We start from the raw sequence: 26,114 nt of genomic DNA, 5'->3' as shown, positions 1-26,114 counted from the left end.
TTGCCGAAAAAAAAACAAGAAAAAAATATGTTAGAAACTAGACAAGTCATTCTAATTTCCTAAGTCAATACCAAAATTTGAGTTATATTCATTAGAACCCAGACAGCTGCCCACAGTTGATGGATTACTGTAATAGTACCGCTTGCTTGAGGGCAATGGAGCCCTCACAAGCATCTGAAACATTTTATATTACTTAATAAGTGAAGAACTAAAGTGATATTAAAATTGATTAATGGGTCTTTAATATAAGGTAATGAATTTAATTTACGTATTTGTCTAAAAACAAAGAATCAGTGCACTTGAATATGAATAGGACTCGACCTAACTATACATGTGTAACAATATGGACATCGCACTTATAGAACAGCAAGCTACAGTTTTGGATAAGTCAAATTCCTGATTGAAAAAGGTTTCTTAAATAGTCTTCGTGGACTGCTGTGCCAAATATTTATGGCTTTGATGACCTCTATGTGGTTTTTCCTGCTTATACATAGTATTGCTGGTGACAATGCCATCGTAGAACATCGAGGAAAGCTCTGACCTACCAAAAAACAAGTTTGCATGAAGATGTTCCTCGCTGGTGCAAAATCTTTACCGTGGAACATCCAAGGAATGACTTGAGAAGACGGCCAAGTGAAAGCAATGCCCTGTTCACAAAGTCAGGTCATCGAGGCAGGCAGCTAGCGACAGCGTCCGCAATTCTAGGCACAGTCACATAGTTCACAGGGCAGTGGAGGAACGGACAAATCTGTTCGTGGTCTTTCAATACTTGGCTCAAGTGCTTCAGTTCGTCTGTAAGTTTCCCAATCTCTTTTTTTAGAGAAGAATTTTCCTGTTCAAGAGTTTCATATTCCTGTTCATGTAAAAAAATAAATAATAATAATAATAAGATAAGAACTACCAGTGTCTACAGTACTCGATAAAGCATTAACTCAGGAGTAATTAATAAGTAGCGTTTCAACCTAATGCTGGCTGAGAGTAACGAGAGATACAATTCAAACTAAATTAAGCACTGTGGAAAACAGATAAAATGGTTGTAGATTTTAGTTCAAAAATACCTGAGCTGAAAACAAATTAAATAGATTTTTTTCTTATTGTTAACTCTAGTCTAGTCCTGACATTTGCCCTTCTCCACAAATTCTGATGCAAAGAAAATGCTCCAGACATTTTGGTATCATAGTGTTAATGCAATACGTTAAATAGCAAAAAAAAATGTAACCCTTCACTTTCTTTGTTGTCAAAAGCACATTTTACATCGCACGAAATTGAGACCGAAATATTTACGCATCTTATTTGTGGATGATACTGAATACCACTTCCTCGGCCTTCAGCTGCGGAGGAACCGGTAGAAGGTGCAGCAGGAAACCCATTACAATTCTTCACAGAGTCAGTTCCTAAATGAAGTCTTTAGTGAAATAAATGTAAGACTATGCTCAAATCAGCTTGTCAGTAATGTGGGTCAAAAAATAGGCAGCTCAGCAAGGTCCCAGTGCTAACTTCACAATGAGTGCACCTGAACATCACAGAAAGTATTTCATTAAGAGGCATGTGTTATGCTAGAACTACCCAGGTGTCCTTGAACTACAACTCCCATGATTCTCAGTAACCCTGTATATTTTTCACAGGCTGTACAGCAGCTACTAGGAATTCAGGAGAATTTCCGATGCAATGGAAGGGCCACAGAAGTCAGGGAGTGAACAGCTTGTAGCGAATCATTCTTTCTACGAACTGTTGCAGTTTCACTTTCGTCAGAAATTCTCACACTGCCAGTGAGAAGTCGCAGAACTCGTAGTTGTTGTGGTTTGATTTGTGGAAGAGATAGTTTATGTCTCTAGACCCAGGCAGACATCAGGCTTCCACAAAACCAAAGCCTTCTCACGTTTCATTCATTTGAAAACATTTAATCAGGGGGCGGGAACAATGACAAAAAGACTCATGCTGCAGGCCCTACACTGGCAATGCTCGCTGGGTTGTAACCCGTTCAGACGTTGCACTACACGATCAAGATAAAGATCGCAGAAGGAAATCTTAGCAAGTGTATGGAAACAGATTTCGTTTTTTACAGTACAATCAGTGTTCTTCACTAAAGTGACAAGTGCAACAAATTTTCTAAGGGAATTGCACATGTAAGGCCAAAATAGCCAAACTGAGAACAGATCAGATTTGGAGAATGCTTTTAATTTGATTAGCTTGGCCTAAATTTTGAAATTCGCTTTGAAGTCAATTCTCATTTTAATGAATAACATTGAGTGTGTTTACTTTAGAAGTTCGTATCTCCTGTTCTATTAATTGAGGTTCAATCACACACAAGAGACTTCTCCAGGATTTAGCGGACAATTAATAGAGCAACAGATTCTAAATAATTCTTGATTAGATTCTAATTCTAGATGTCAAATTATACACAACAATGTGCAACAATGGAAGTGGAAAAATTATTCCTCTTTTTCAAGAAGTGTGTTGGGAGGCTGCGTGAATCTCAGCTATGAAAAGTGTGGCTAGAGTTTCAATAAAAGTCCTAAACTCAGAGAATTGAGCAGTAAGACTGCAGGGGCGCAACCTATACACCAAACCATTTTATTAAGCTAGAGTTGGTTTTATACTTAACCCTTTAAGCAGTAAGTTCTTCATATTTCCACGATTAACTGTTTTCCATAAAGAAAAACTGTACATCTTTTTGCTATAATATCAAAATTGGTGATAATGCCCCTAGCACTTAGAGCTGCAGTTAACCCATTAGCCGCAACAAGTGGAGGGCGACTTGGGGAAGCTGCGCCTGTATAGAATAATGCACACAACAACACGCTATCGGAAAGCTTGGCCCTTTACTCTATATGCCCACATACCCACAGTCACGCTGCACAAGGGTACGGGAGTCACTCCATCACTAAGTTTCGCTTGTATCGCTCAAATACATTACGAGACAGAACTAGCCTGACACTAAAAGCTTATGTTGAAATAAAAATTTACAGTTTATTAGCTAGACTCTCATATACAAAAGAACGTGCAAATTGTTTTCTAATACAATGTTTTATTGCTATGTCTTGCAACAAATGTTTTTCAGTACAACCTACCATATACCTGCTTGTACATGGTTCGTATGCACTACCAAAATAAAGAATTTAAAAAAAAATTGGTGATAATGCGACTGTAGAGGTGATCGTTGGCAGGCTGTAAAATGAGTTTAGTGTGGACTTGAAATTCATTTTTCAATCGGTGTTAATAGAAACCTGGAATCTGTAGAGCTGCAGACATTTTACACTACCTGATTATATTTGGGATTCCGTTTGATCACACAAAACACTTTGTAAGCATTTTTTCTAAAATTGTTAAAACAAAAAAAAAATGTGATCATGGCAAACACTTCATCTAATTCCTCCAGCTGAAAGGGAAACCAAAGTGTCAGGAAAACAAAGTTGTTTTTCTGGCATTATAGATCTTTATAGTATTCTATACAGAATTCTGTCTATGGGCTGTTTGGTTGTATTTACAAAATCGCATGCAGATGCAATTACCTCGTGTAGTTTGTCTGCTTTCTGCGTCTGTTTCTTGCGACTTCTCTGAGCTGCAACTCTGTTTTTTTCCCTCCTCCGTACCCTTCTGTCACTTATATCTGAGCCCTGGAAAAGAGAATACCTGTGAGATCGTAGGAAATTCATGCGATGTGGGATAGCTGCTATACAAGGTGCCAAAGCCTATTTTAGATTAGCAGTACAATCGATTACTTGGATTGACATAATGCAAACAAAGTTAAATACGTGTAGTCTGAAAAATGGAAGCTAGGTCGATGCTTTAGATAAAAACTGGGGTGTTTGTTTCTGTTACATAGTTACATAGTTACATAGGTACATAGTTACATAGCTGAAAATAGACTTGGGTCCATCAAGTTCAGCCTTCCTCACATATGTTTTTTGCTGTTGATCCAAAAGAAGGCAAAAAAACCCAGTTTCAAGCACTTCCAATTATGCAACAAGCTAGGAAAAAAAATCCTTCTTGACCCCAGAATGGCAGTCAGGTTTATCCTTTGATCAAGCAGTTATTACCCTACATTGAAAGATTATCTCCTTGAATATTCTGTTTTTGCAAGTATGCATCTAGTAGCTGTTTGAACATCTGTATGGACTCTGATAAAACCCCTTTTTCAGGCTGAGAATTCCACATCCTGATTGTTCTTACAGTAAAAAAACCTTTCCTTTGCCTTAGACGAAATCTTCTTTCTTCTAGTCTAAACGCATGACCTCGTGTCCTATGTAAAGTCCGGTTTGTGAATAGATTTCCACACAATGGTTTGTATTGGCCTCGAATATATTTGTATAATGTTATCATATCCCCTCTCAGGCGACGTTTTTCTAAACTAAATAGGTTTAAATTTGTTAAACCATTTACAAGACTAGTAATGAGCAGTAATGCAAAAGCCTGTATCTGTTTTAAAATTATCTTTTTAGGATTTTTAATGTCTATCGCTTGTCCATAGGATCCATAGGCAGTGCCCCACAAGCGTATATGTGGGAATAATTTTATTTGCAATTGGTTACAAACACTAAAATAAATTTTTCTGTGGGCAGGGGGATAGCCTAAAATAGGGGGTGGGGGGGGAAAGAAGATTAACATACTTCAGCCATTGTCTTTGTGTGCCCCCAAAAAAATGATGTGCGGTGATGGTATACTGTTTGTGGAGTTTACTTATGATTAGTCCCTGGTAGCGACTAAGTTTTAAGGCTGTAAATAAAACTATTTCCAAATGTTTGTAGCATGAATTAGAACAAAAAAGAAATCAAGTTACAGTTTGCTGTAATGCAACACTTATATCTGACATATTGTTAAGTATCCATCTTAAACAAAAGGAAGACTCCAATCACCATAACCACTACAGAGCGCTGTAAGGTGCCGGATATGCCCTGTAACACCCTCTCCTTCCCCATTGTAAGCAGTCTAACCAAAAGTTTGATTTCTTACCTGGGGTCTAAGACTGGCAGTGCAGGGCTTAGCTCACTGGCTGATGGCGATCAACTGATACTCTAGTCCAGGGGTAGGCAACCTTCGGCACTCCAGATATTGTGGACTACGTCCCCCAGCCGTAATGCTGCCACAGCATCAGAGGAAATGTAGTCGACAACATCTGGAGTGCCGAAGGTTGCCTACCCCTGCAGTCTAGGCCAGTGAGCTAGCCCTGCACTATGGGGACTAGAAATGGCTAAGGAGAGCTAACAGAATGTCCGGAATAGGAGCTTCCTGCTCTCACTTAACTGGAAGCAGACACCAAGATAAACCCCAGGTAAGAGGTCAGGCCGCTCTAAGATGGGCAGTACCACTAATACTCTTGCTTCCATACTGGAGTTGCACTTCTCTAAGGCAGATGTGCAGTGGGCATGCACAAAATAAGTGCTGATTTGGCTCACTGCTTGAATGTGACTGGTTGATACAATGGCTTCCCCCCCTAGTTATGCAATTTACAAAAGCCATCAACAATCCAATAAGCTGTCTTGTAGGAAAAATAATAAATCAGTAAAAAACTGTGATATTACTATTTTACTTTTATTGCACTGCAGACTTATTTAACCCCTTAAGGACCAAACTTTTGGAATAAAAGGGAATCATGACATGTCACACATGTCATGTGTCCTTAAGGGGTTAACAAACAAACCGCAAAAATTACCCTGTGAAAGTCAGATTGTATTCAGCAGTTTCACATCACTATTGATCACTGCTAATCTACGTTTCTCTTTATCAGTTTCCCTAACGGAGTACTGCAAACTATTGCCTCAACTCTAATCTATAGAAAGTGTCACTGCCTGGCTTATCTTTGTCAAACACATATTATTTTACTAGCTACTCCTCTGCAAACCCATGACTAGCCCTCACCCTGATAATAAGAAAATATGCTATTTAAACTTTCAAACCGCTTTCATAAACAAACCTGCTCCTGAATTGTTCTCCCTATTTGCTAAACTCCCCCACGTGTGAGTGCTCTGCTCTTCACATGGCCTACAGCCTTCACCCCTCTTGTCAAATCTTACTACTATCATGGACTTGTCTTCAGCTGCTCCCCCACCCCTTGTTTATTTAGGACTGCTATGTGGCTGGTATTGTACTGGCATGGCTACTATGTGAGGCTATCTGGCCGGTGCTAGCATTGCAAAAATACCATCAATGCAAAGGGCCAGAATTTTTGACTGACTGGAACCTGGGAGAGTCATAATATCCACCTCTATTGAATATAGCAGGTACACACATTGCTATATAAACTCAATGACAAACACATCCAACTCAGACACAGTATACACAGAATGACAAACACTGCCACACACTTACAGTATACACACAATGACAAACATACACCCCACTCAAACACAGTATACACACAATGACAATCACTTCCACACACACTCAGTCACAATATCAGCACAATGACAAACACTGCTAGACACACACTCAGTGACAGTATATACACAATGACAAACACTGCCACACACATTCAGACACAGTATACAGACAATGACAAACACTGCCATAGACACACTCAGACACAGTATACACACAATCGCAAACACGGTCACACTCTCATACACAGTATACATACAATTACAAACACTCCCACACACACTCAGGCACAGCATGCACACATTGACATATACACACAATACACACACTGAAACACATTGCTATACACACACACATGCGCAGAAAAAGTATACATGCACACTATTACTCATACACAGTGCTGCATGCACAGTCAGAAATAGTACACACATTGTAAGCAGTTATTTTGTGATTTAGGGAATTTTCTCTTCCAAATGTTTTTTCCCTCTCTTATCTCACTCCTTGTGATGTTACATAACATCTGGTGGTGTCATGACCTGTGATGTCATGCATAATGATATATGTGTGTGCCGGTATTTTTTCTAACAAAGATGGCAACCCTATCTGGATTATTATATTACATTAATGCTAGCTCTCTCTGTTTCCCGCCACAATATTAATATTTTCAGAATTCCAAGAAATTATTCACTTCTCTACAATGGGTAACGAAACCAAAAGCAATAAATAAAAAAGAAACAAATTGTGTAAACTGCATTAGGCGGACAGTAACAAACATCTTCCAATGCAGATATGTGGGAGTGAAGTATCATTTCACAACAGGTAAAATGCAATGTATCAAAAGGCAAAGAGAGATTTCTTGGCTGCAATCTGTGTCTAACTCAAGTTTAAAAATGATATATTGTTAAATGTAAAATAAGACGGTGAACTCGTTTGACAACAGGTGAGAACATGTTATGTGGAAAGACATGGGTAGAAGAGGAAGTGACATACTACTTGGTATGTTAAGCATTCCTAAAGAAACATATGCTCAATGGTCTGTGACAGTATGATGAGATGAGGGAGGACATTCCTTTAGAATCAGGAGGCCATCGTGTACTTATGTGAGTGGGAGTTGGAGGTGCAGGTGCAAACACCTTCCAACATTGCAAATAGAAAAAAAGGGACACTTTAATTTAAGGAGTGTGAGTGTGAGTGTGGCCAGAAGTGGGGCTGTTCTGAGAAATGTTAGGTAAATCACTAATAGCAATTTATGCAGCTAAAATGTGATTTGGAAAAAGATCAATGTATCTTATTTACACAGACTGATTTCTAAACACATTTATTGTAGTTTAAAGACATGTTACTGCAGAGCTCTGTTATACACTCAGCACACACCAACCCTATAAAGAATAGAAAAGAAGGACGGAGGGATATGGGCCCAAAATAGGGACTGTGCCTCCTAGATAGGGACAACTTGGACAGTATGCAAACATTGCACAAAGGAAGGTAATCAATTAGTAATCAATGGCTTACTTACAAATCTAAGAAGGTTTTGATTTAAGTTTCAAATGGAGACAATGCAGTTGTTAATTTGGAGTGCAATTGCTTCCATCTAAAGTTAAAGGATCACTATAGGGTCAGTAACACAAACATGCATTCCTGACCTTATAGTGTTAACACCACCATCTAGCCCCCCTGGGCCCCTCATGCCTCCATAAATATAGTTACAATCTTACTGTATTCAAGCCTGAAGCTGTAAATCTGCATGCTGTTAGACTCAGAAAAACAAGCAGTCTGCTGACATGTGGTAGCCTGATCCAATCACAGTGCTTCCCCATAGGATTGGCTGAGACTGACAAGGAGGCAGATCAGGGGCAGAGCCAGCATGATTCAAACACAGCCCTAGCCAATCAGCATCTCCTCATAGAGATGAATTGAATCAATGAATCTCTATGAAGAAAGCTCAGTGTCTGCATGCAGAGGGAGGAGATACTGAATCACAGGATGCTGTGCACAGTGCTGCCCTATGCGCTGCTGACAGCAGATCTGAGTGGATGAAGGCATATTATGCCTCCATCAACTCCAAAGTCCATCTGGTGGCATTCTGAGTGACTGCAACTGGAGGTGTTCCTAGCTTTCAATGTAAACACTGTATTTTTTCAGAAAATACAGTGTTTACATGAGAAAGGCTGCAGGCAGCTATAGTTCTTACCTGAACAACATCATTAAACTGAAGTCGTTCAGGTGACTATAGTGTCCCTTTAACTTGTTAAAGAATCTTATGAACATATTCACTAAAGGAAGAATTGGAACTTAAGGCCAAGGTAGCAGAACTAGAAATCTTTCCCAAATCAACTACTTCCAGTTGTGCTACTTTGGTCTTTAACTTGAAATTCACTATGAATTTGCGCAATGTACATGTTTTTGCACTGAATGTCCCCCTCCCTCTTTAGATTGTAAGCTTGCAAACAAGTACCTTAAAACCTTCTATATCAGTTTGTTTCTATCAAACAGTGTTTTATAATATACAGACAATTCATACACACACACATAAAATAATACCTTGCTCAATCTATTTTAGTGAATGTGCAGTGAGTTGTGACACACAGACAACCAATCTACAAAATGTAGGTCAAAGTAACCTAGCTGCAAAAAAATGTACAATCACGCTAATTCTGAGTTGTTGTTTTTTTGTAACTGGACTTTTTTGGCCTAAATTCTGAAAGTCACTGGTTAACTCATCACATCCCTTATGTGTACACGTAACCTCTTTTACAAGAATCGTTTTAGAATAATTTCCATAAAATTTGTTACAATGGTTTATTACTGGTTTTTGGGGTTCTTTTTTTTCCACTAATTTCTTTGTAAACCTTAAATTAATTTTTTTTCTCACACATATGTTATGGGAGAATATTTTATTAAATTAGGGTACTATATTACAGTAGGACATGATGCTTCCTCTAAGATGAATAGCCCCAGGAAGGTGAATACTATGGGAAGTGTGAAAAATTATCAAACTAAGAGTGGTCGCTTAAAGGACCACTATAGTGCCAGGAAAACATACTCGTTTTCCTGGCACTATAGTGCCCTGAAGGTGCCCCCACCCTCAGGGTCCCCCTCCCGCCGGGCTCTGGGGGGTGGAAGGGGTTAAACTTACCTCTTTCTCCAGCGCCGGGCGGGGAGTTCTCCTCCTCCTCTCCTCCCTCTTCTCCCCCTCTTCGGCTGAATGCGCATGCGCGGCAAGAGCCGCGCGCGCATTCAGCCAGTCCATAGGAAAGCATTATCAATGCTTTCCTATGGACGCTGGCGTCTTCTCACTGTGATTTTCACAGTGAGAAGCGCCTCTAGTGGCTTTCAATGAGACAGCCGCTAGAGGCTGGATTAACCCATTTATAAACATAACAGTTTCTCTGAAACTGCTATGTTTATAGAAAAAAGGGTTAATCCTAGCTGGACCTGGCACCCAGACCACCTAATTAAGCTGAAGTGGTCTGGGTGCCTATAGTGGTCCTTTAAAGTTGAGGCTTCCCATGAAGAATTGAGATGAACCATCACTAACAAATGGCTGGCATACCGAAAATTTGCCTTGCTATAGTAAGTAGAGGTTAAATGAAAACAAGTTGATTGAAACCATCCTTCCTTGGTTCCAGAACCTGTGCGCAGAGTTCTAGGATGCAACCATCGCTCAGCGTTGTACATCTGTTCACATCTAAAGCTCATATAGTACATGATGTGTGATGGACTAAGACAGAAGGGATTCAGGTACTGAAATTACAGACAGCTACAAGAATGTGCAGACATTGAAAAATAACTAAAAAAGCCGGAAGGCAATAGGAAAGAAATAGAGAAAAAGAAAAATTAAAAACCTTGATGCAGGTTCTATGAGCTTGTTTAGTGGTGTTTTTTTTAATAATCTGTTTTCTGGTGACTTTTTGTGGGACCAGTACGGAAGCTGGTCAAAGGACAAGGTTTCTGTTTGATTCCCCTCTCACTGGTTTTCTGGGGGAAAGTGTGCAGCAGAACATGCATGTGCACAACCAACCCTCATTCATGAACATCAGAATAAGAAGCTCCTTCAACTTGCCTTCACTTACTCACTTACTCACTCACTCACTCACTCACTCACTCACTCAAATGCGTTTCTTTCTCCTATTTTCATGCATGAGAAGCAGGCAGTGGGTTGAATGCTGCAGTAGGGATCATAATGGCTCTTCAAAATATTCTATAAATGTCTGCTGCGCAACAGATTTGTGGAATACTGCTACAAAATGTATCTGGATATTACGGTATAACAGAACTGCATAGCTAATCATTTATAGGACCGGGATTGGCTGAGAAGTCTTAATGTGTGCTTTTGCATATTTTCTCCAGAATGCATTCTAAATGGGCTTGCACGTCAAAGAGGGACTATCCCCATAATGTGTCTCTTCTGTCTTTATCCTGTTCCTAGAGTGTATAAACAAAAAAAACAAGAGGAATCCCGCACACATTACAATCCTGGTGCAACCAGACCTGGGGTTGGCTACCCCTCCTGTGATAGCAAGCTTGAGAAAGATCCCTTGTGGGATCTAAACGTTGCACTTTGTTCCCATAAACCTGCTGAATTGATCCTTGAGTGCCTGACTACAATTTATGTTCATTTATCCTGTTCCTCTGACCAATGCTAACACCAGGAACTGGCTAAAATCTCAGAGGCAATCCCTTTGTATAGTGGAATTCCTGAGAATGTATGCAAAAATTATATTAAAAGTTTGCATGCTCTTCAAGTCCTCATAGTTGGTTGCACAGATGGGTAGAGCATGGTCAGTGCAGCGACTTGTGGCAACTAATGCGCTTTGGAAAAAATAAAACCATTAGAAATTGTCTAAACCTAAACAGGTCTTGCACATTTTTTTGAGTTGCATGTTAGAATCTATGAACTTACGAATGCGGAAATGTACTGTCCCCTTTAAGAGGGGAGACTACAACATGTGTCAAAGGCAAAATCACATATGCGTAATTTTCATTTTTTCATGATGTGGGGCTGCCCCTTTACAGACTTATCTTAAGATCTAACTTAAGTTGCTAGAGTAATTTGCCAGAGAAATTCTCCGAAATATTTTTATCTTTCTCATCCTTATTTCCTGAATTATAGCATTTTTACAGTGAAATGTAGATGTGTGGTTTACCAATCCATTATGCTTTACTGGCAATCTGTGGTTTATTATTCCAGACTAGGTAAGGTGACCCTAAATTCAGTACCAAAGTTTGGGACCACAGTTCTTTAAAATTGAAGTTACAACTGAAGACATTATCACAAACAAAGAGACATTGTCCAAAGAGATCATTAAGGAGTTGCTTACATTTATTGATCCTTCTTTACTAAACAGGGAATTCACAGGAATTGACAACGGTATTGCACATTTTAGCCCATAAATAGTCTGTCCAGGGCTGTCTATATGCATGGGCATGCTGGCCACAAGCATAGGAGCCCCACTGCAACACCCATGTAACAAAGTCGACAGGGAAAATCCTTTCATCTCCCTGCCGGCCCATGCAGAGTCAGCCTCGCTGTCTGCCTTCTCAGGCTGGTGGGGAGTTAACGAGTGCCCAAAGGCACTTCCCTGCAGGAGAGCTATCTTGGCCTTAGATTTAATTCTTCCTTTAGTAAATATCTTTATAAGATTCTTTAATAAGTTAACTTTAGATGGAAGCAATTTTTAGAAAAGCAATTGTACTCCAAACCAACAACTACATTGTCTCCATTTGCTAATAACGAAATAAAAAACCTTCTCAGATTTGTAAGTAAGCCATTAATTACCCATGGCAGCGCTTCAACACAGCGCTCAGCTCACGAGAGGACAAGAGTCAGCCTGCAGCCAGAAGAGCTGCGGGCTAAAGTTCACTACTAACCACCGGACCACCAGGCAGTTCATTGTCCACCCTGCTTGTCAAAAGGTTATAAGGGTGGGCGTGGGAGGGACATACATTTTTTTTTTCTCTTTTTAAATAAAAATAATAAAATATATATACATTTGGACCCTTATCACCGACATACACACACACTATAGACTATATGCAATCCTCACACACACTGCACCCCTCTCACACACTGCATCCCTCTCACACACTGCACCCCTCTCGCACACACACTGCAGCCCTCACACACACACACACTGCAGCCCTCACACACACGGCACCCCTCACACACACGGCACCCCTCACAAACACACTGCATCCCTCACACACACTGCCCCCTCACACACACTGCCCCCTCACACACACTGCCCCTCACACACACTGCCCCCTCACACACACTGCCCCCTCACACACACTGCCCCCTCACACACACTGCAGCCCTCACACACACTGCAGCCCTCACACACACGGCACCCCTCACAAACACACTGCATCCCTCACACACACTGCCCCCTCACACACACTGCCCCCTCACACACACTGCCCCCTCACACACACACACACACACACACACTGCACCACTCACACACACACACACACACACACACGGCACCCTTCACACACACTGCACCCCTCAACAAGTATGGCTAGTGACTGGGGTTAGGCACTGAGAAACTTGGAGAAATGTCCCTGATGTCCCCACAGGTGGAACACCTGGAAACCAAAAATGGAAAACAAAGCAAAATATCCAAATTCTGACTGCTCCAGCAGACCCAATATAATTGGGTGGGATGGACTTATTTAAGATTTCTTTGTGTGAGAAATAAACATATATGCATTTTGACTTCCTTTGGAAGAACAACAACAGGTTTTTTTTTACCTGGTTGTTCTGGGGTCTTTTTTCAACGTATGTTACATAGTTGCATAGTAATCTAATATATGGCTATTGGCAAGCTTCCAGTTAAACCGAAATTCTCTATACACCACATATCTGCCTGATACACTTATTGTTCATGCAAAACATAAAGAAAAATCAGTGCAATAAACAGGAGTTGGAAGCTTTAGATTCATGGAGGAATACCCGAGACTGCAATGGTTTCTGTAGAAAGTAGGAATAGCAGTCGGACCTATTCAGTAACAGGTTCCGAGAGGACATCTCGCACCACTCTAACCGGTCCTTGCTACATCACAATGTAGACATGAACTGTGAAAAACAACTCTTGACAGTTGAGTTTCTTAAGAAGAGCAGGGGATTTACACTGGAAATGTGTTGCTGTCAGTTATAGTCAGAGGTTTTCCACTATATGAACCCTTTCAACTCCAACCTTGGGTATTCTACGAAGAACATTCATTTTGAAACCACAGCTTACCTTTACAAACAATCCCACGAACCTCTAATCTTCACAGGTTTATGGGATATGCAGTTTGAAGCCCAGTCATAGTTCCATCAAATGGAAATTATGACAAGTTAACGACTTATAAAAGCTTCATTCATGGAGAGATGTGAATGGAGCCTCTCAGACGTAGTGAATACTCGCTATGCAAGTGCTTGAAATGTTGATTTTCCAGTTCTGTATTTTAGGAAGGGAGTAGTTGGAGCAATTTTGGAAATATCTGTTGTAATAAATGAGTAAGAGAAGGGAAGAAGGAACTTCCACTAAATATAAAGTATAAAAAGCAACACACGATGCTACAAGTCTTAGATCGCCATGTTAATAAATACTTTCAATAAAAACCTATAAATTTAGAGCTACTGTTCACTTAATTTTTAGGTACCAGGAAGTAACCAAGTCTTCGGACTGATGTCTCTTTGTAGGCATTACGTATCGGTTGTATTACGGCTTGCTAAAAAGATGCGTGGTTTTCCACAGGCAACAGTGCATGTATTATATCTAAATGCAGGTGCATTTTAAATTTTGTGTGCTGACATTTGGGGAATATGCACTCCTAAACAAGAAGATGATTTCTTAAAACATCCACAGATCGGTGTGAGTGATCCCTTTTAACTTTTGGTGTTTTTTTTTTTTTTTATTTAAAAAATTAAGCTTACCACCAAAAAATGGGGGTTGCAGCCGCACAGATAAAAAAAAAATACTAAAAAAAACAAACAAAAAACATTAGAAAATTTAGACAGTAAATTTAGACAGTAGTCCAGAGAGGGACAAATATAGAACATCAACTATTGTAGCACAACAAATCAAGAATGCTGTGACATACTCAAGGCTGGCAGTGCATTAAGGAAGGTGTAATTCTGTAAAAGTTGACGTTTAATATTTTGCCATTCCTACTCTAGAGAATAAAAGCCGGGCTTGATCTGTTACTGTGTGTGTGGTATATAAGACCACATCTAAAAATGTAGATAGTCTTATTTTTTTTTTGCCTAGTTTGTCAAAACATTAAGTTCAACAAGCGTTTTAAACTCAGGAAATCCACACGCTGGTTTACACAGGTTCCGCACAACACACATGTCAAAGGATGTGACATTTATGCGTGTGGTTTTTTTAAGGATACAGAAAAGCATGGTCGGCTGTCACATTGCAGGAAAGCAAAATAAACACACAAAAAAATGTACACATATATCCGCATATCCAATGCCCCTGAATGCGCTTTTTACTCGTACTTCATAAAAAAATAATTTTTAAAATAATCTCGGTGCCTGTAACTACACACAATGGCCTCTTAGGGAAAGTTGTTTAATCCCTTGATCAGTGGATCCTGATTGTTGGTTCTAGACCCAAAACTGGGAGATGAAATCCATAAAATCTGTAGTAGCGAAAGATTCCTACCTCTGATCTAAAGCAACAAAGCGGATTTATTGCAAACTTCTAATTGGCCACATTTGTGGAGAAAAGCTAGGATAATTTGCACTAAAATACAATCCCAAGTAGACCCAAGAAATCCTAGGTATTAATTTCCAAAATTGGATTTCAAGTTAAGTTTCCCGAATGTCATAAAGATTTTTTTTAAATCATTTCAAGGAACACTATAGTGTTAGGAATGCAAAATGTGTATTCCTAACACTGTAGAGACCAACTCACCGTTTAGGTGACCGTGCCCCAGCTACCAGCGTTAAAAAGGTAGTTTTACTTAACGTTTCTCCCTCACATCGCTGGTCTACGCTGTGTAGCTCCTCCTCTTTGACTGAGATCACCAAAAACGATGATCTCAGAAATTTCAGATAGTGCACAAGTAACTATTTGGTTTGTTTTTTATTGTATGTATTGAGGCTGATGTGTACTATAGTTGTTGCTGCTGCCCAGGAGTAGTAGGAGTCTGAGCGCAGGACTTATTTTTGTGTATTTGTATTTGCTTTTGTATTACACAGCCATGTTACAATGCTACCGCATACCCCATTAATTCCCTATTAAGGGTTAATAAGGGTGTAGGGGTGTAGAAAAATACCCCTATCTGTCTCAGAGCTGGTTTACCTGAAGCTGAAAGAAGCACGGTGAATTGTTAGTGTAGGGCTCACCTTAGAGGTTTACCTTAACGTGGCAGGTGAACTTACACTTAAGTGGCCAATAGAGACACTAAAAACCTCCAGGTTTTTTTTTAACCCCTTAAGGACCAAACTTCTGGAATAAAAGAAAATCAGGACATGTCACACATGTCATGTGTCCTTAAGGGGTTAAATGTGCATGGAGATTTGCAATAGTGCGCAAGTAAGCTCTTTTCTTTGGTTTTCATTCCACAGATTGCCCCAGACAGGGTTGTTAGCGTAAACCGATAGCTAAATAGCAGTCTATATTGTATGCAATGACAGTTCTACCAGGGGTAAATCACTAAAAGTAGAATTCAAAGTGAATTTATAATTTAAGGCCAAGGTGACCAAACAGGAAGTATACCTGACAGAGTATGACTCTAGTTTGACTATTTTGACCCTGGATGTGAAATTTACTTGGAATTCTCACTTTAGTAACTGCACTGAAATTAAAATAAATGCAAGTCAGGCTTGCTATTAACTATATACATTAGCAGTCGTTGTAATTAAACCAAAGAAAACATAATGTGCAGGATGTGTGGGATATATATATACAGAGGCGGCTCTCTAATTAGGCGGTTTAGGCGGCCGCCTAAGGCCTCGCGCTGGCTGGGGTCTCGCGGCCGCCTAAACCGCCTGTGGGCAGAGTGTGTCAGGTCCTCGGTCAGTGACCGAGGACCTGACACCAGGAGGGGGCCCGGCGGCTTGCCCGGTATGCCGCCGGGTGCGAGGCCCCTCCTGGCTGCCCGGCCAGCCACCGCAGACACTGGTCTGCAGCTCCGCAGTGTGCAGAGCTGCAGACCATGTGACTCGCGAGAATTGGCCAATCAGAGCGTTGCCGCGGGTTACCACGGCAACGCTCTGAAATCTCGCAAGATTACACAGTCTGCAGCTCTGAGGAGCTGCAGACCGTGAGCAGTGGCCACCGGACCACCAGGGAGCCCACTGGACCACCAGGGAAAGGTAGGCTCTCCCTCCCCATCACCCCCCACCCCCCCTCAGGCTCACCCCCACCACCCTCAGCCTCACCCCACCACCCTCAGCCTCACCCCCACTACCACCATCACCCCCACCACCCTCAGCCTCACCCCCACCACCCCTCCCCACCCTCACCATCACCCCCACCACCCTCAGCTTCACCCCCCACCACCACCATCACCCCCACCACCCTCAGCCTCACCCCCACCACCCCTCCCCACCATCACCCCCACCACCCTCAGCCTCACCCCCCACCACCACCATCACCCCCACCACCCTCAGCTTCACCCCCCACCACCATCACCCCCACCACCCTCAGCCTCACCCCCCACCATCACCCCCAACCACCCTCAGCCTCACCACCCACCACCATCACCCCCAACCACCCTCAGCCTCACTCCCACCACCACCATCACCCCCCACCACCCTCAGCTTCACCCCCCACCACCATCACCCCCCACCATCCTCAGCCTCACCACCCCCCACCACCATCACCCCCCACCATCCTCAGCCTCACCACCCACCACCACCATCACCCCCCACCACCCTCAGCCTCACTCCCCACCACCATCACCCTCAGATTCACCCCCACCCCCATCACCCCCACCACCCTCAGCCTCACCCCCACCACCATCACCCCTCCTCAGCCTCACCCCCACCACCATCACCCCTCCCCACCCTCACCATCACCCCCCACCACCCTCACCATCACCCCCCACCACCCTCAGCCTCACCCCCCACCACCATCACCCACCATCACCAGCCTCACCACCATCACCCCCCACCACCCTCAGCTTCACCCCACCACCATCACCCCTCCCCACCCTCAGCCTCACCCCCACCACCCTCACCATTACCCCTTCACCCTCACCCCCACCACCCTCAGCCTCACCATCCCCATAAACCCCCGCCACCCTCAGCCTCACCTCCCACCACCCTCAGCATCACCCCTCACCACCCTCAGCTTCACCACCCACCACCACCCTCAACATCACCCCCCTCACCCCCACCCCCACCCCCCACCACCCTCAGCATCACCACCCTCAGCATCGCCCCTCACCACCCTCAGCATCGCCCCTCACCACCCTCAGCATCGCCCCTCACCACCCTCAGCATTACCCCCCACCACCCTCATCATCACCACCCTCAGCATAACCCTCCGTCACCACCCTCAGCCTCCCCCACTCACATTACCCCCCACTCTCACATTACCCCCCCACTCTCACATTACCCCCCCCACTCTCACATTACCCCCCCACTCTCACATTACCCCCCCCACTCTCACATTACCCCCCCACTCTCACATTAGCCCCCCACTCTCACATTAGCCCCCCACTCTCACATTAGCCCCCCCACTCTCACATTAGCCCCCCCACTCTCACATTAGCCCCCCCACTCTCACATTAGCCCCCCCACTCTCACATTAGCCCCCCCACTCTCACATTAGCCCCCCACTCTCACATTAGCCCCCCACTCTCACATTAGCCCCCCCACTCTCACATTAGCCCCCCCACTCTCACATTAGCCCCCCCCTCGCATTACCCCCTCTCACTCTCGCATTACCCCCTCTCACTCTCGCATTACCCCCTCTCACTCTCGCATTACCCCCTCTCACTCTCGCATTACCCCCTCTCACTCTCGCATTACCCCTCTCACTCTCGCATTACCCCTCTCACTCTCGCATTACCCCTCTCACTCTCGCATTACCCCCTCTCACTCTCGCATTACCCCCTCTCACTCTCGCATTACCCCCTCTCACTCTCACATTACTCCCTCTCACATTACCATCACCCCCCGCTCCCTCTCACATTACCATCACCCCCCTGCTCCCTTTCACCATCACCCCCCGCTCCCTCTCACCATCACACCCCCCGCTCCCTCTCACCATCACACCCCCCGCTCCCTCTCACCATCACACTCCCCGCTCCCTCTCACCATCACACCCCCCGCTCCCTCTCACCATCACACCCCCCGCTCCCTCTCACCATCACACCCCCCGCTCCCTCTCACCATCACACCCCCCGCTCCCTCTCACATCAGCTACCCCATACACATAGGGTCTCAGACAAAAACGCAAACATGCTCACAGAGACATACATTCGCACACACAAGGATACTCTCTGTCAGACACACTCTCAGGCACATACACAGGTAGACAGTGCATCAATGTGTATATGTGACACTTTTTTGTTAGTGGGGCCTCATGTTTGTGTTTCGCCTAAGGCCTCATAAAGTCTAGAGCCGCCTCTGTATATATACACAAGTTATACAACTATCAGTTTTGGGTATGTGAGTAGGATGATTTAAAATAATGGTATTTAATACACATTTACTATGTTTAGAATGTTTCAGATTACTAAATGTGATAGATGTTTAATTAACTCAACCTCAATCACAATACTATCTTAAAAAAACATGTTTTAATAATGAGTAATGAAGTATAAAGGCTGTCTCTTCTACAGTGCATATGCTTATATGAGACCAGGTGAGTCTGAAAATTTGGTAAGGGCATCACAGTGAACTACACTATATAAAAAAAAAATGGCTATATGTCCCATGATGGCATTATAAGAACCAAATAATTGCAAACCCAGTCAGTTATCTAATGGTTGTGAATTGATGACAGGTATGTTGATATTAGCATATACTAAATTGTAGTAAATTTTGGTGCAAATATTATGAAACAAGATGGTAAAAAAAAAATGACACTGTACCTGTGATAGGACATCAGCCTCTGACCCTGAGGTATTGTGTGCACTCCTGTGTAAGGAGCCAGAGGCTGAAGGTGACTTTTCTGACATGATGTCTAACTATGGACCTCAGTAGCAAGGAAGCCACATGAGGAAAGCCGATTGGACAGCAGCAGCAGCGGATGGGAGCAGATAAATCGAACACCCGTGTGATAGGATAGGATGGATTCTCCAGGTATAGTGTCAAAGGGATGAAACGTTCGTTCTTCAGTTAGAACGTTCTCTCAACCTTTAGAACGTTCACAGTCCGAGATGGAATGAAGCAGATGTCAGGGCTCAGGAGCTCTGGAACTGATGGATTCTACAGATATAGTGTCAATAAATGGAACGTTGGTTCTTCAGTTAGAACGTTCTCTCAACCTTTAGAACGTTCGCAGTCCGAGATGGAATGAAGCAGATGTCAGGGTTCAGGAGCTCTGGAACTGATGGATTCTACAGATATAGTGTCAATAAATGGAACGTTGGTTCTTCAGTTAGAACGTTCCCTCAACCTTTAGAACGTTCACAGTCCGATCTGGAATGAAGCAGATGTCAGGGTTCAGGAGCTCTGGAACTGATGGATTCTACAGATATAGTGTCAATAAATGGAACGTTGGTTCTTCAGTTAGAACGTTCCCTCAACCTTTAGAACGTTCACAGTCCGATCTGGAATGTAGCTGATGTCTCAGGTGCTCTGCAACTGATATTGGATGGAGAGGTGTAATTTTGTACCCAAGCTATAGCCACGCTGTGCTGAAATGAAAGCTAAGAAGGAGGTCCAACCTTGGGTGCACCCCTATATCGTCCTGGGGGCGTGGAGCGTACGATCATGGGCTAGACACCTTGGGCTGGACGTGCTGGTCCAGGTGATGTAGAGTGAGAAGTTCCTAAGAACACTGTCGGCTTTATCTGCCTGACTGCTTCTTGGAATGGTCCATGCTGCTCATTTCAAGTAAGTCACGTGGAAATAGGAGGAAACTTGCACACAAAAAAAACCACAGCAAAAAAAAAAAAAAATTCTGGTGACTAGGGAACTGAGAACGCTTTACTGCTAATGACTGTCACTAGAATATTAGCTGTAACACCTCAAATTCTCAACTTTATAACACTGACCTACAAAACTGAACCATTTACTTATTTTAAGTTCATATACATTGATAGAGACTGACTGAGTTCAGTGTTCATTTTTTTTAAATTATTATTATTTTTGTGTTTTATTTTATTTATAGACTTCATTCATTTATTTATTAGTTTTTAATTGATATATTTATAGTCTAGGCCCTAGACTATAAATATATAAATTAAAAACTAATAAATAAATGAATGACGTCTATAAATAAAACACAAAAATATCAATGGGGATAGGCTTAACGTTTGTACCCCCATAATATCAACGAGTAAATAAAGAAATACACAATTACACAATTATTATTATTATTATTATTATTATTTTATATTTTAAATGTATTTATTGTGATGGGATTTGGAGCTGAGTTCCAAGTCTGCTTTATTAAGGGTAAGCAGCTCATTGGTTTGTGCTCCCCTCTGTCCATTAAAGGGTTAAAGCATGCTGTATGATGCCATTATCCTACTGATTATTGTTGCATGTCTTGCTGGCTAATATTTTTCCTGTATTAGAATATTAGCACAGTGAGAATATTGTTCTGTAGTTGGCATGTTGGTTATCCATACACAAAATGTTGTGTTGTGTTTTGTGGTTTGTTAAGGTTTATGGGGAGTTGGTTTTTGCCAAAATACAGTAAATGTTTAGTAATTGCTTTGAAAAGGAAGGGGAAGTACTGAGAGAACAGTAACTGTTTTGTTGCCAGTGACTCAGAACAGCTAATGACCTAATAATCCCTTATTGACAGATGACTTGTCAGGACGTTTCATGTCAAATAAAGGGATAACCCATTGAGCTGTAAGTGACATATTATGGAGGATATTTGTTTATTTATTAAACGTTTATTATAGGAATATGATACAGTCATAAATACATCTCGACATTGAAGAGACTGAGTGGTTGATTAAGGTCACCCTAAGATTGCTTAGGGGTTAATGGTTAGAGTTTGTATGGGGTTAAGGGCTAGTGTTAGGGTAGAGTTAACGTTTAGTTCTAGTGTAGGGTAGTTTTAATCATTGTAGTGCAGGGATTAATGTGTAGTGACAGTGTAATGTAGTGTGTTTGTGTGTAGTGATAGTGTAATGTAGGGCGTGTGCAGTGGTTCCCAAACTTTTTAGGTTCAAGGCGCCCCAAGTCAAAAAAAATTCTAGGTTGTATATATGTACAGCGCTGCGGCATATATCGGGCCCCCGTTCGGCAGAAATGCTTGCTGTTTAAGCGCAAATCCAGAACCTAATTTTGGGTGGGGCACTGGTAGATTATTTAAAGAAACAATTCAAGCACAATTACCACTACAGCACTTTGTAGTGGTTATGGTGCTGATACCGGAGAAACTGACGGAAGCCAAGCACAGAGAGATGGACACAGGTTTCTTCAGGAAGGAAGAGATTCTTTATTGGATCACCGATCGGGACTCAGAGGGACTAGCGTCACCAAAATACAGCAAATTCTGAGCCCCGGACAATAGTGCAGGCTCCTTATATAGGCACATAACTCCTCCCATATTAAGCTCCACCCGCACATTCTCTTGACCAATCAATACAAATAAGAATTAACTTCCTGCTTGACCGCATGGCTTGTCCAGCACAATGGAGGAGGGGAATACTACATCCTGTATTCTTGCACATGCTCCGTACACTACTGATCGTATCTTGCCTCGTGCAACCAACTGATCGATACGTCAGCATAGGCACGTACACATGCCACGTGGTAATCTCGGCCTACTAAATTTATTTTTACCGAGATTCCACCACATTCCCCCCTTTGATGCCTCTTGATATTTTACAATTACTTGAGGCATCACTTAACCTTGGTTTGCTTACACCGCAAGTTACCTTGAACCAGACCAGACTTATCTTATGATGTGAATCTTCAACATTCATCTTCCTGCATTGGTTCTCCCTGATCTAGAGCCCTATATTTATAAATCGCCATTATCTGTGCAGCAGCCTTCCTCTCTGCTATACTTCCTATCAGGCTTTGCACAGACCTAACTACTAAGGGTATAAGACACGGTAGGAGTAGACACAACAGTAAAATCAGTAGGACTCCACCTACCACTGCCTTAAGCCCTCCAAACCACTCATACCAGCTACCAAACCAACTACTTGGATTGTACCCTTTCCATACCTGAGTAGGCACATGCGCTAGTTTAACCATATGGCTAGTAAGCTCAGCTATTGCTTGCCCTTCGTCGTCTATTTGAAGACAGCAATTGCTTAGGTTAAACTTCCCACATACACCTCCCTCTACTGCCAAAAGGTAATCCAAGGCTAATCTATTCTGGTATACTGCTGTCCTCATCCTGGTATTATGTTTCACTAGAAGATTGAGCGCTTGTGATGTCTCATTTGTGATAATCTCAACCACCGCCTGTAATCTTATAATACGGTTGAGCATATAAATAGGGGTTCTATAACCAAAGGTACCATCCTCAGCCCACGTGGCTGGCCCATAATAGTCTATGATACGCTGGGGAGGCCATTCATTATCTTCCCAGGTGCCTATCTCTAAGGGCCCCTTTTCTTCCTATGATTCACATCATACACTTTAACACCTAAAGTCTCACCTGTTTCAATCGGTAACAAGAAGAAGGATGGTTTGAGCATACCCAACACACATGCCCCTTCCCAGTCCTGTGGCAGCTCCGAATAGGCCTTCTTACCACAGATCCAGTACAAATTTGCTGGGGCTCTCCAGGTAGATGTGATGGATAGATCAAACCACACATCCTTTAAATTGGCATATCTAGCAAACGGGTTAGATGGTTCTGAGACATTTGAAGCCGACCACCAAGTTGTATTCTTTGTATCATCATCATAAGCTTTTTGCCCTAGACAAGTTAATTCTCCTACAGAAGTATTATACATTATTCCTTTCCTTGCTATGCAAACATAACCTATGATGGAGGTCTTTAATCTCCACTCAGATTTACCTCTAACACTCATATGATAATCGGCTTGTGTAGATATTAGTTGGTCAACTGCCTCAGAACCGGACATTACCTCCTTTGCTTCCCAAGGCCATTGGTCTCCCATGTTAGTACCTCCACACACATAGCAGTTGGTAACATTAAGACTACCGGCAATACTTTCAGCTAGGTCGATGAACAGGTTTTTAGCGTTATGGGGGATCTTATTATCTATGCTCATCTCTTCATAAAAGGAATGATATACTTGATGAGTCTGGGAGGATACCGTATCAGTCTCTATCCCTATAAACAATAATGTCCCAGGATCTAAACCCGTCCCGTATATCTGAAACCCAAATAAATTTCCATACTTATCTAAGAACTTGTCGGGGTTATTAATAAGTATATGGACTGGGTTGCATTCCATAGACTTACAATAAGGGCTAGTCGGCAACTTAGTCACTATCATGTCTTTGTCTACTGTCTGTCCCCATGTCGCCCACCCCACACAAGACCAATATGGGCAAAAGTTATAGTCTTTATTTGGGCATCTAGGACTCACATATTTATTTTTACTACTGGGACAAATATATTTATCATTAGACCCATACGTCCTCTCCCATCTAAGATCCCCACATACATTCCACGGCTTTCTACCACTCGATATCGCTTTGCACGCATCAAATAGCAGAACACCCGAAGAATGTACGGATTCTAACACCGTCTTGTTAATTAGGGTCCCCTGAGGATCTCCATTCCTGAGAGTCAACCAAATTGTACGAGGTTGATACTCCGGACTGAAGCACTTAGGTTCTCCTACTCCTAAATGGCACACACTATAGTCTATATTTAAGTATCTACATCTCGATACATCTCCTTTACACTCGTATTGTGAATGCCAAATTAGGGTTTGGGAAATATGGTTACCTGTTCTCGTAGTCTTAATGCATACCTCACAGCTAGGAGTGTCGGTACCTCTACCTTCCTGAATATAAAAACACATGTAAATAAACACAATCAAAAGCACATCTTTCGCCGTCATCCTCAGTCTTCGTCCGTGCGATGGAACCTCAGCTTCCAGGATGTGAGGGCTGCAGGGAATGGAGTTCTGCTCGTCTTCACAGGTGTCCCTTCGAGACTTTCCTGGCTTATACACTATGTGATGGTAAGCGGACAGGCTTTATTATGGCCTTCTCACTCACACCTGTAACAATAAAATTTGTAATCCACAATAATTCCTCGTTACTCCGACTGAGTAGTGCGTTTCAACCGGATCTTGCAGGGATTCTCTGGATCTGCTGTAACTTGCCAAGAATCGACTGCTGCTGGTTTAACCCTGGAGTGATGTATCCACGGAGTCACTTCGGCTACTTTTATCGCTGTAGGGGTAGACAAAAGAACAACATAAGGACCTCTCCACTTGGGCCCTAACGGTACATTATTCCACTCTTTAATCCACACTTGGTCTCCTGGATGATAATTATGAACAGGGGGATAAATATTCACAGGTAATCTATCTTGTACCCATTTCTGTACCTCCTCCATAGTCTTACCCAATTCTACAACCTGCTGCCGAGTAATTCCTTCTCCCAACTGACTCAAATCCCCCCTTAAGTTACCAAGTACGGGAGGTGGTCGTCCATACATAATTTCAAAAGGAGAGAGGCCCATCCTTCTGGTAGGGGTACTGCGGATTCGCAATAGAGCTATAGGTAAGAGAACGTTCCACTTAAGTTGGGTTTCCTGACACATTTTAGCCAACTGGTTCTTAATAGTTCTATTCATTCTCTCTACCTTACCAGAACTCTGGGGTCTATATGCAGTATGAAGCCTCCACTTTATACCAAGCATATGAGTCAGTTGTTGTAGGCACTGGTGAACAAAAGCTGGACCATTGTCCGATCCTATAGAACAGGGTAGTCCATATCGGGGTATTATTTCTCGTAGCAGGAATCTCACAACTTCTCCTGCTTTCTCTGTACGAGTAGGACATGCTTCTACCCAGCCTGAATAGGTGCACACAATTACCAGCAGGTAACGATGTCCACCCGATTTAGGCATCACTGTAAAGTCTATTTGTAGATCGGACATGGGGAGTCCCCCCATAAACTGGACTCCTGGTGGCTTTACTGGTCCTTGTCTTGCATTATTCTTAGCACACGTTACACATCTGCGTACAATGGCCTGAGTCAAGTTGGACAATCTTGGTATGTAGAAATGTTTTCTAAGAGATTCTTCAGTACTGTCTCTCCCAGAATGTGTCCCGTTATGATAATTTTGGACAATTTCTACCGCTAGCGATGCTGGTATAACTATTCTTCCGTCTTCTAGCTGATACCACTTGTTCTCCAGATACTTTCCCGGTTCAGTCTTTAACCACTCCTCTTCTTGAGTTGTATAAACTGGAGTCCATTGAGACAGTGGGGTTGGTATTAGAGCAGCTATATGCCCCACATACTCCTGTCTTCCTGATTCAGCAGCACGCTTAGCTGCACTATCTGCCATCCGATTTCCCTTGGTTACATCACCATCTCCTCTCAGATGCGCTCGACAATGTATGATACCGACTTCTTTCGGCTCCCACACTGCTTCCAATAGTTGTAGGATTTCAGCTGCGTACTTGATTTCTTTGCCTTCTGAATTCAGTAGTCCTCTTTCTTTATACAAAGCTCCGTGGGCATGAGTGGTTAAAAACGC

The 26,114-nt window shown here is 42.6% G+C and overlaps 1 protein-coding gene across 1 annotated transcript; it reads right to left on the bottom strand.

Moving 5' to 3' along the window:
- Positions 1–660: 660 nt before the first annotated feature.
- Positions 661–19,455, bottom strand: BATF3 (basic leucine zipper ATF-like transcription factor 3). The gene is made up of 3 exons (XM_063441442.1): positions 19,369–19,455; positions 3,513–3,617; positions 661–853 (listed from the first exon to the last, which is right to left on the bottom strand). Exons 1-3 carry the CDS (start codon positions 19,453–19,455, stop codon positions 665–667), a joined length of 381 nt encoding a protein of 126 aa, XP_063297512.1. The 3' UTR covers positions 661–664.
- Positions 19,456–26,114: the final 6,659 nt, after the last annotated feature.

The sequence above is a fragment of the Pelobates fuscus genome, chromosome 2 (assembly GCF_036172605.1).
Source record: "Pelobates fuscus isolate aPelFus1 chromosome 2, aPelFus1.pri, whole genome shotgun sequence".
Taxonomy (NCBI): domain Eukaryota; kingdom Metazoa; phylum Chordata; class Amphibia; order Anura; family Pelobatidae; genus Pelobates; species Pelobates fuscus.
This window is presented reverse-complemented; position numbering and strand designations above follow the sequence as displayed.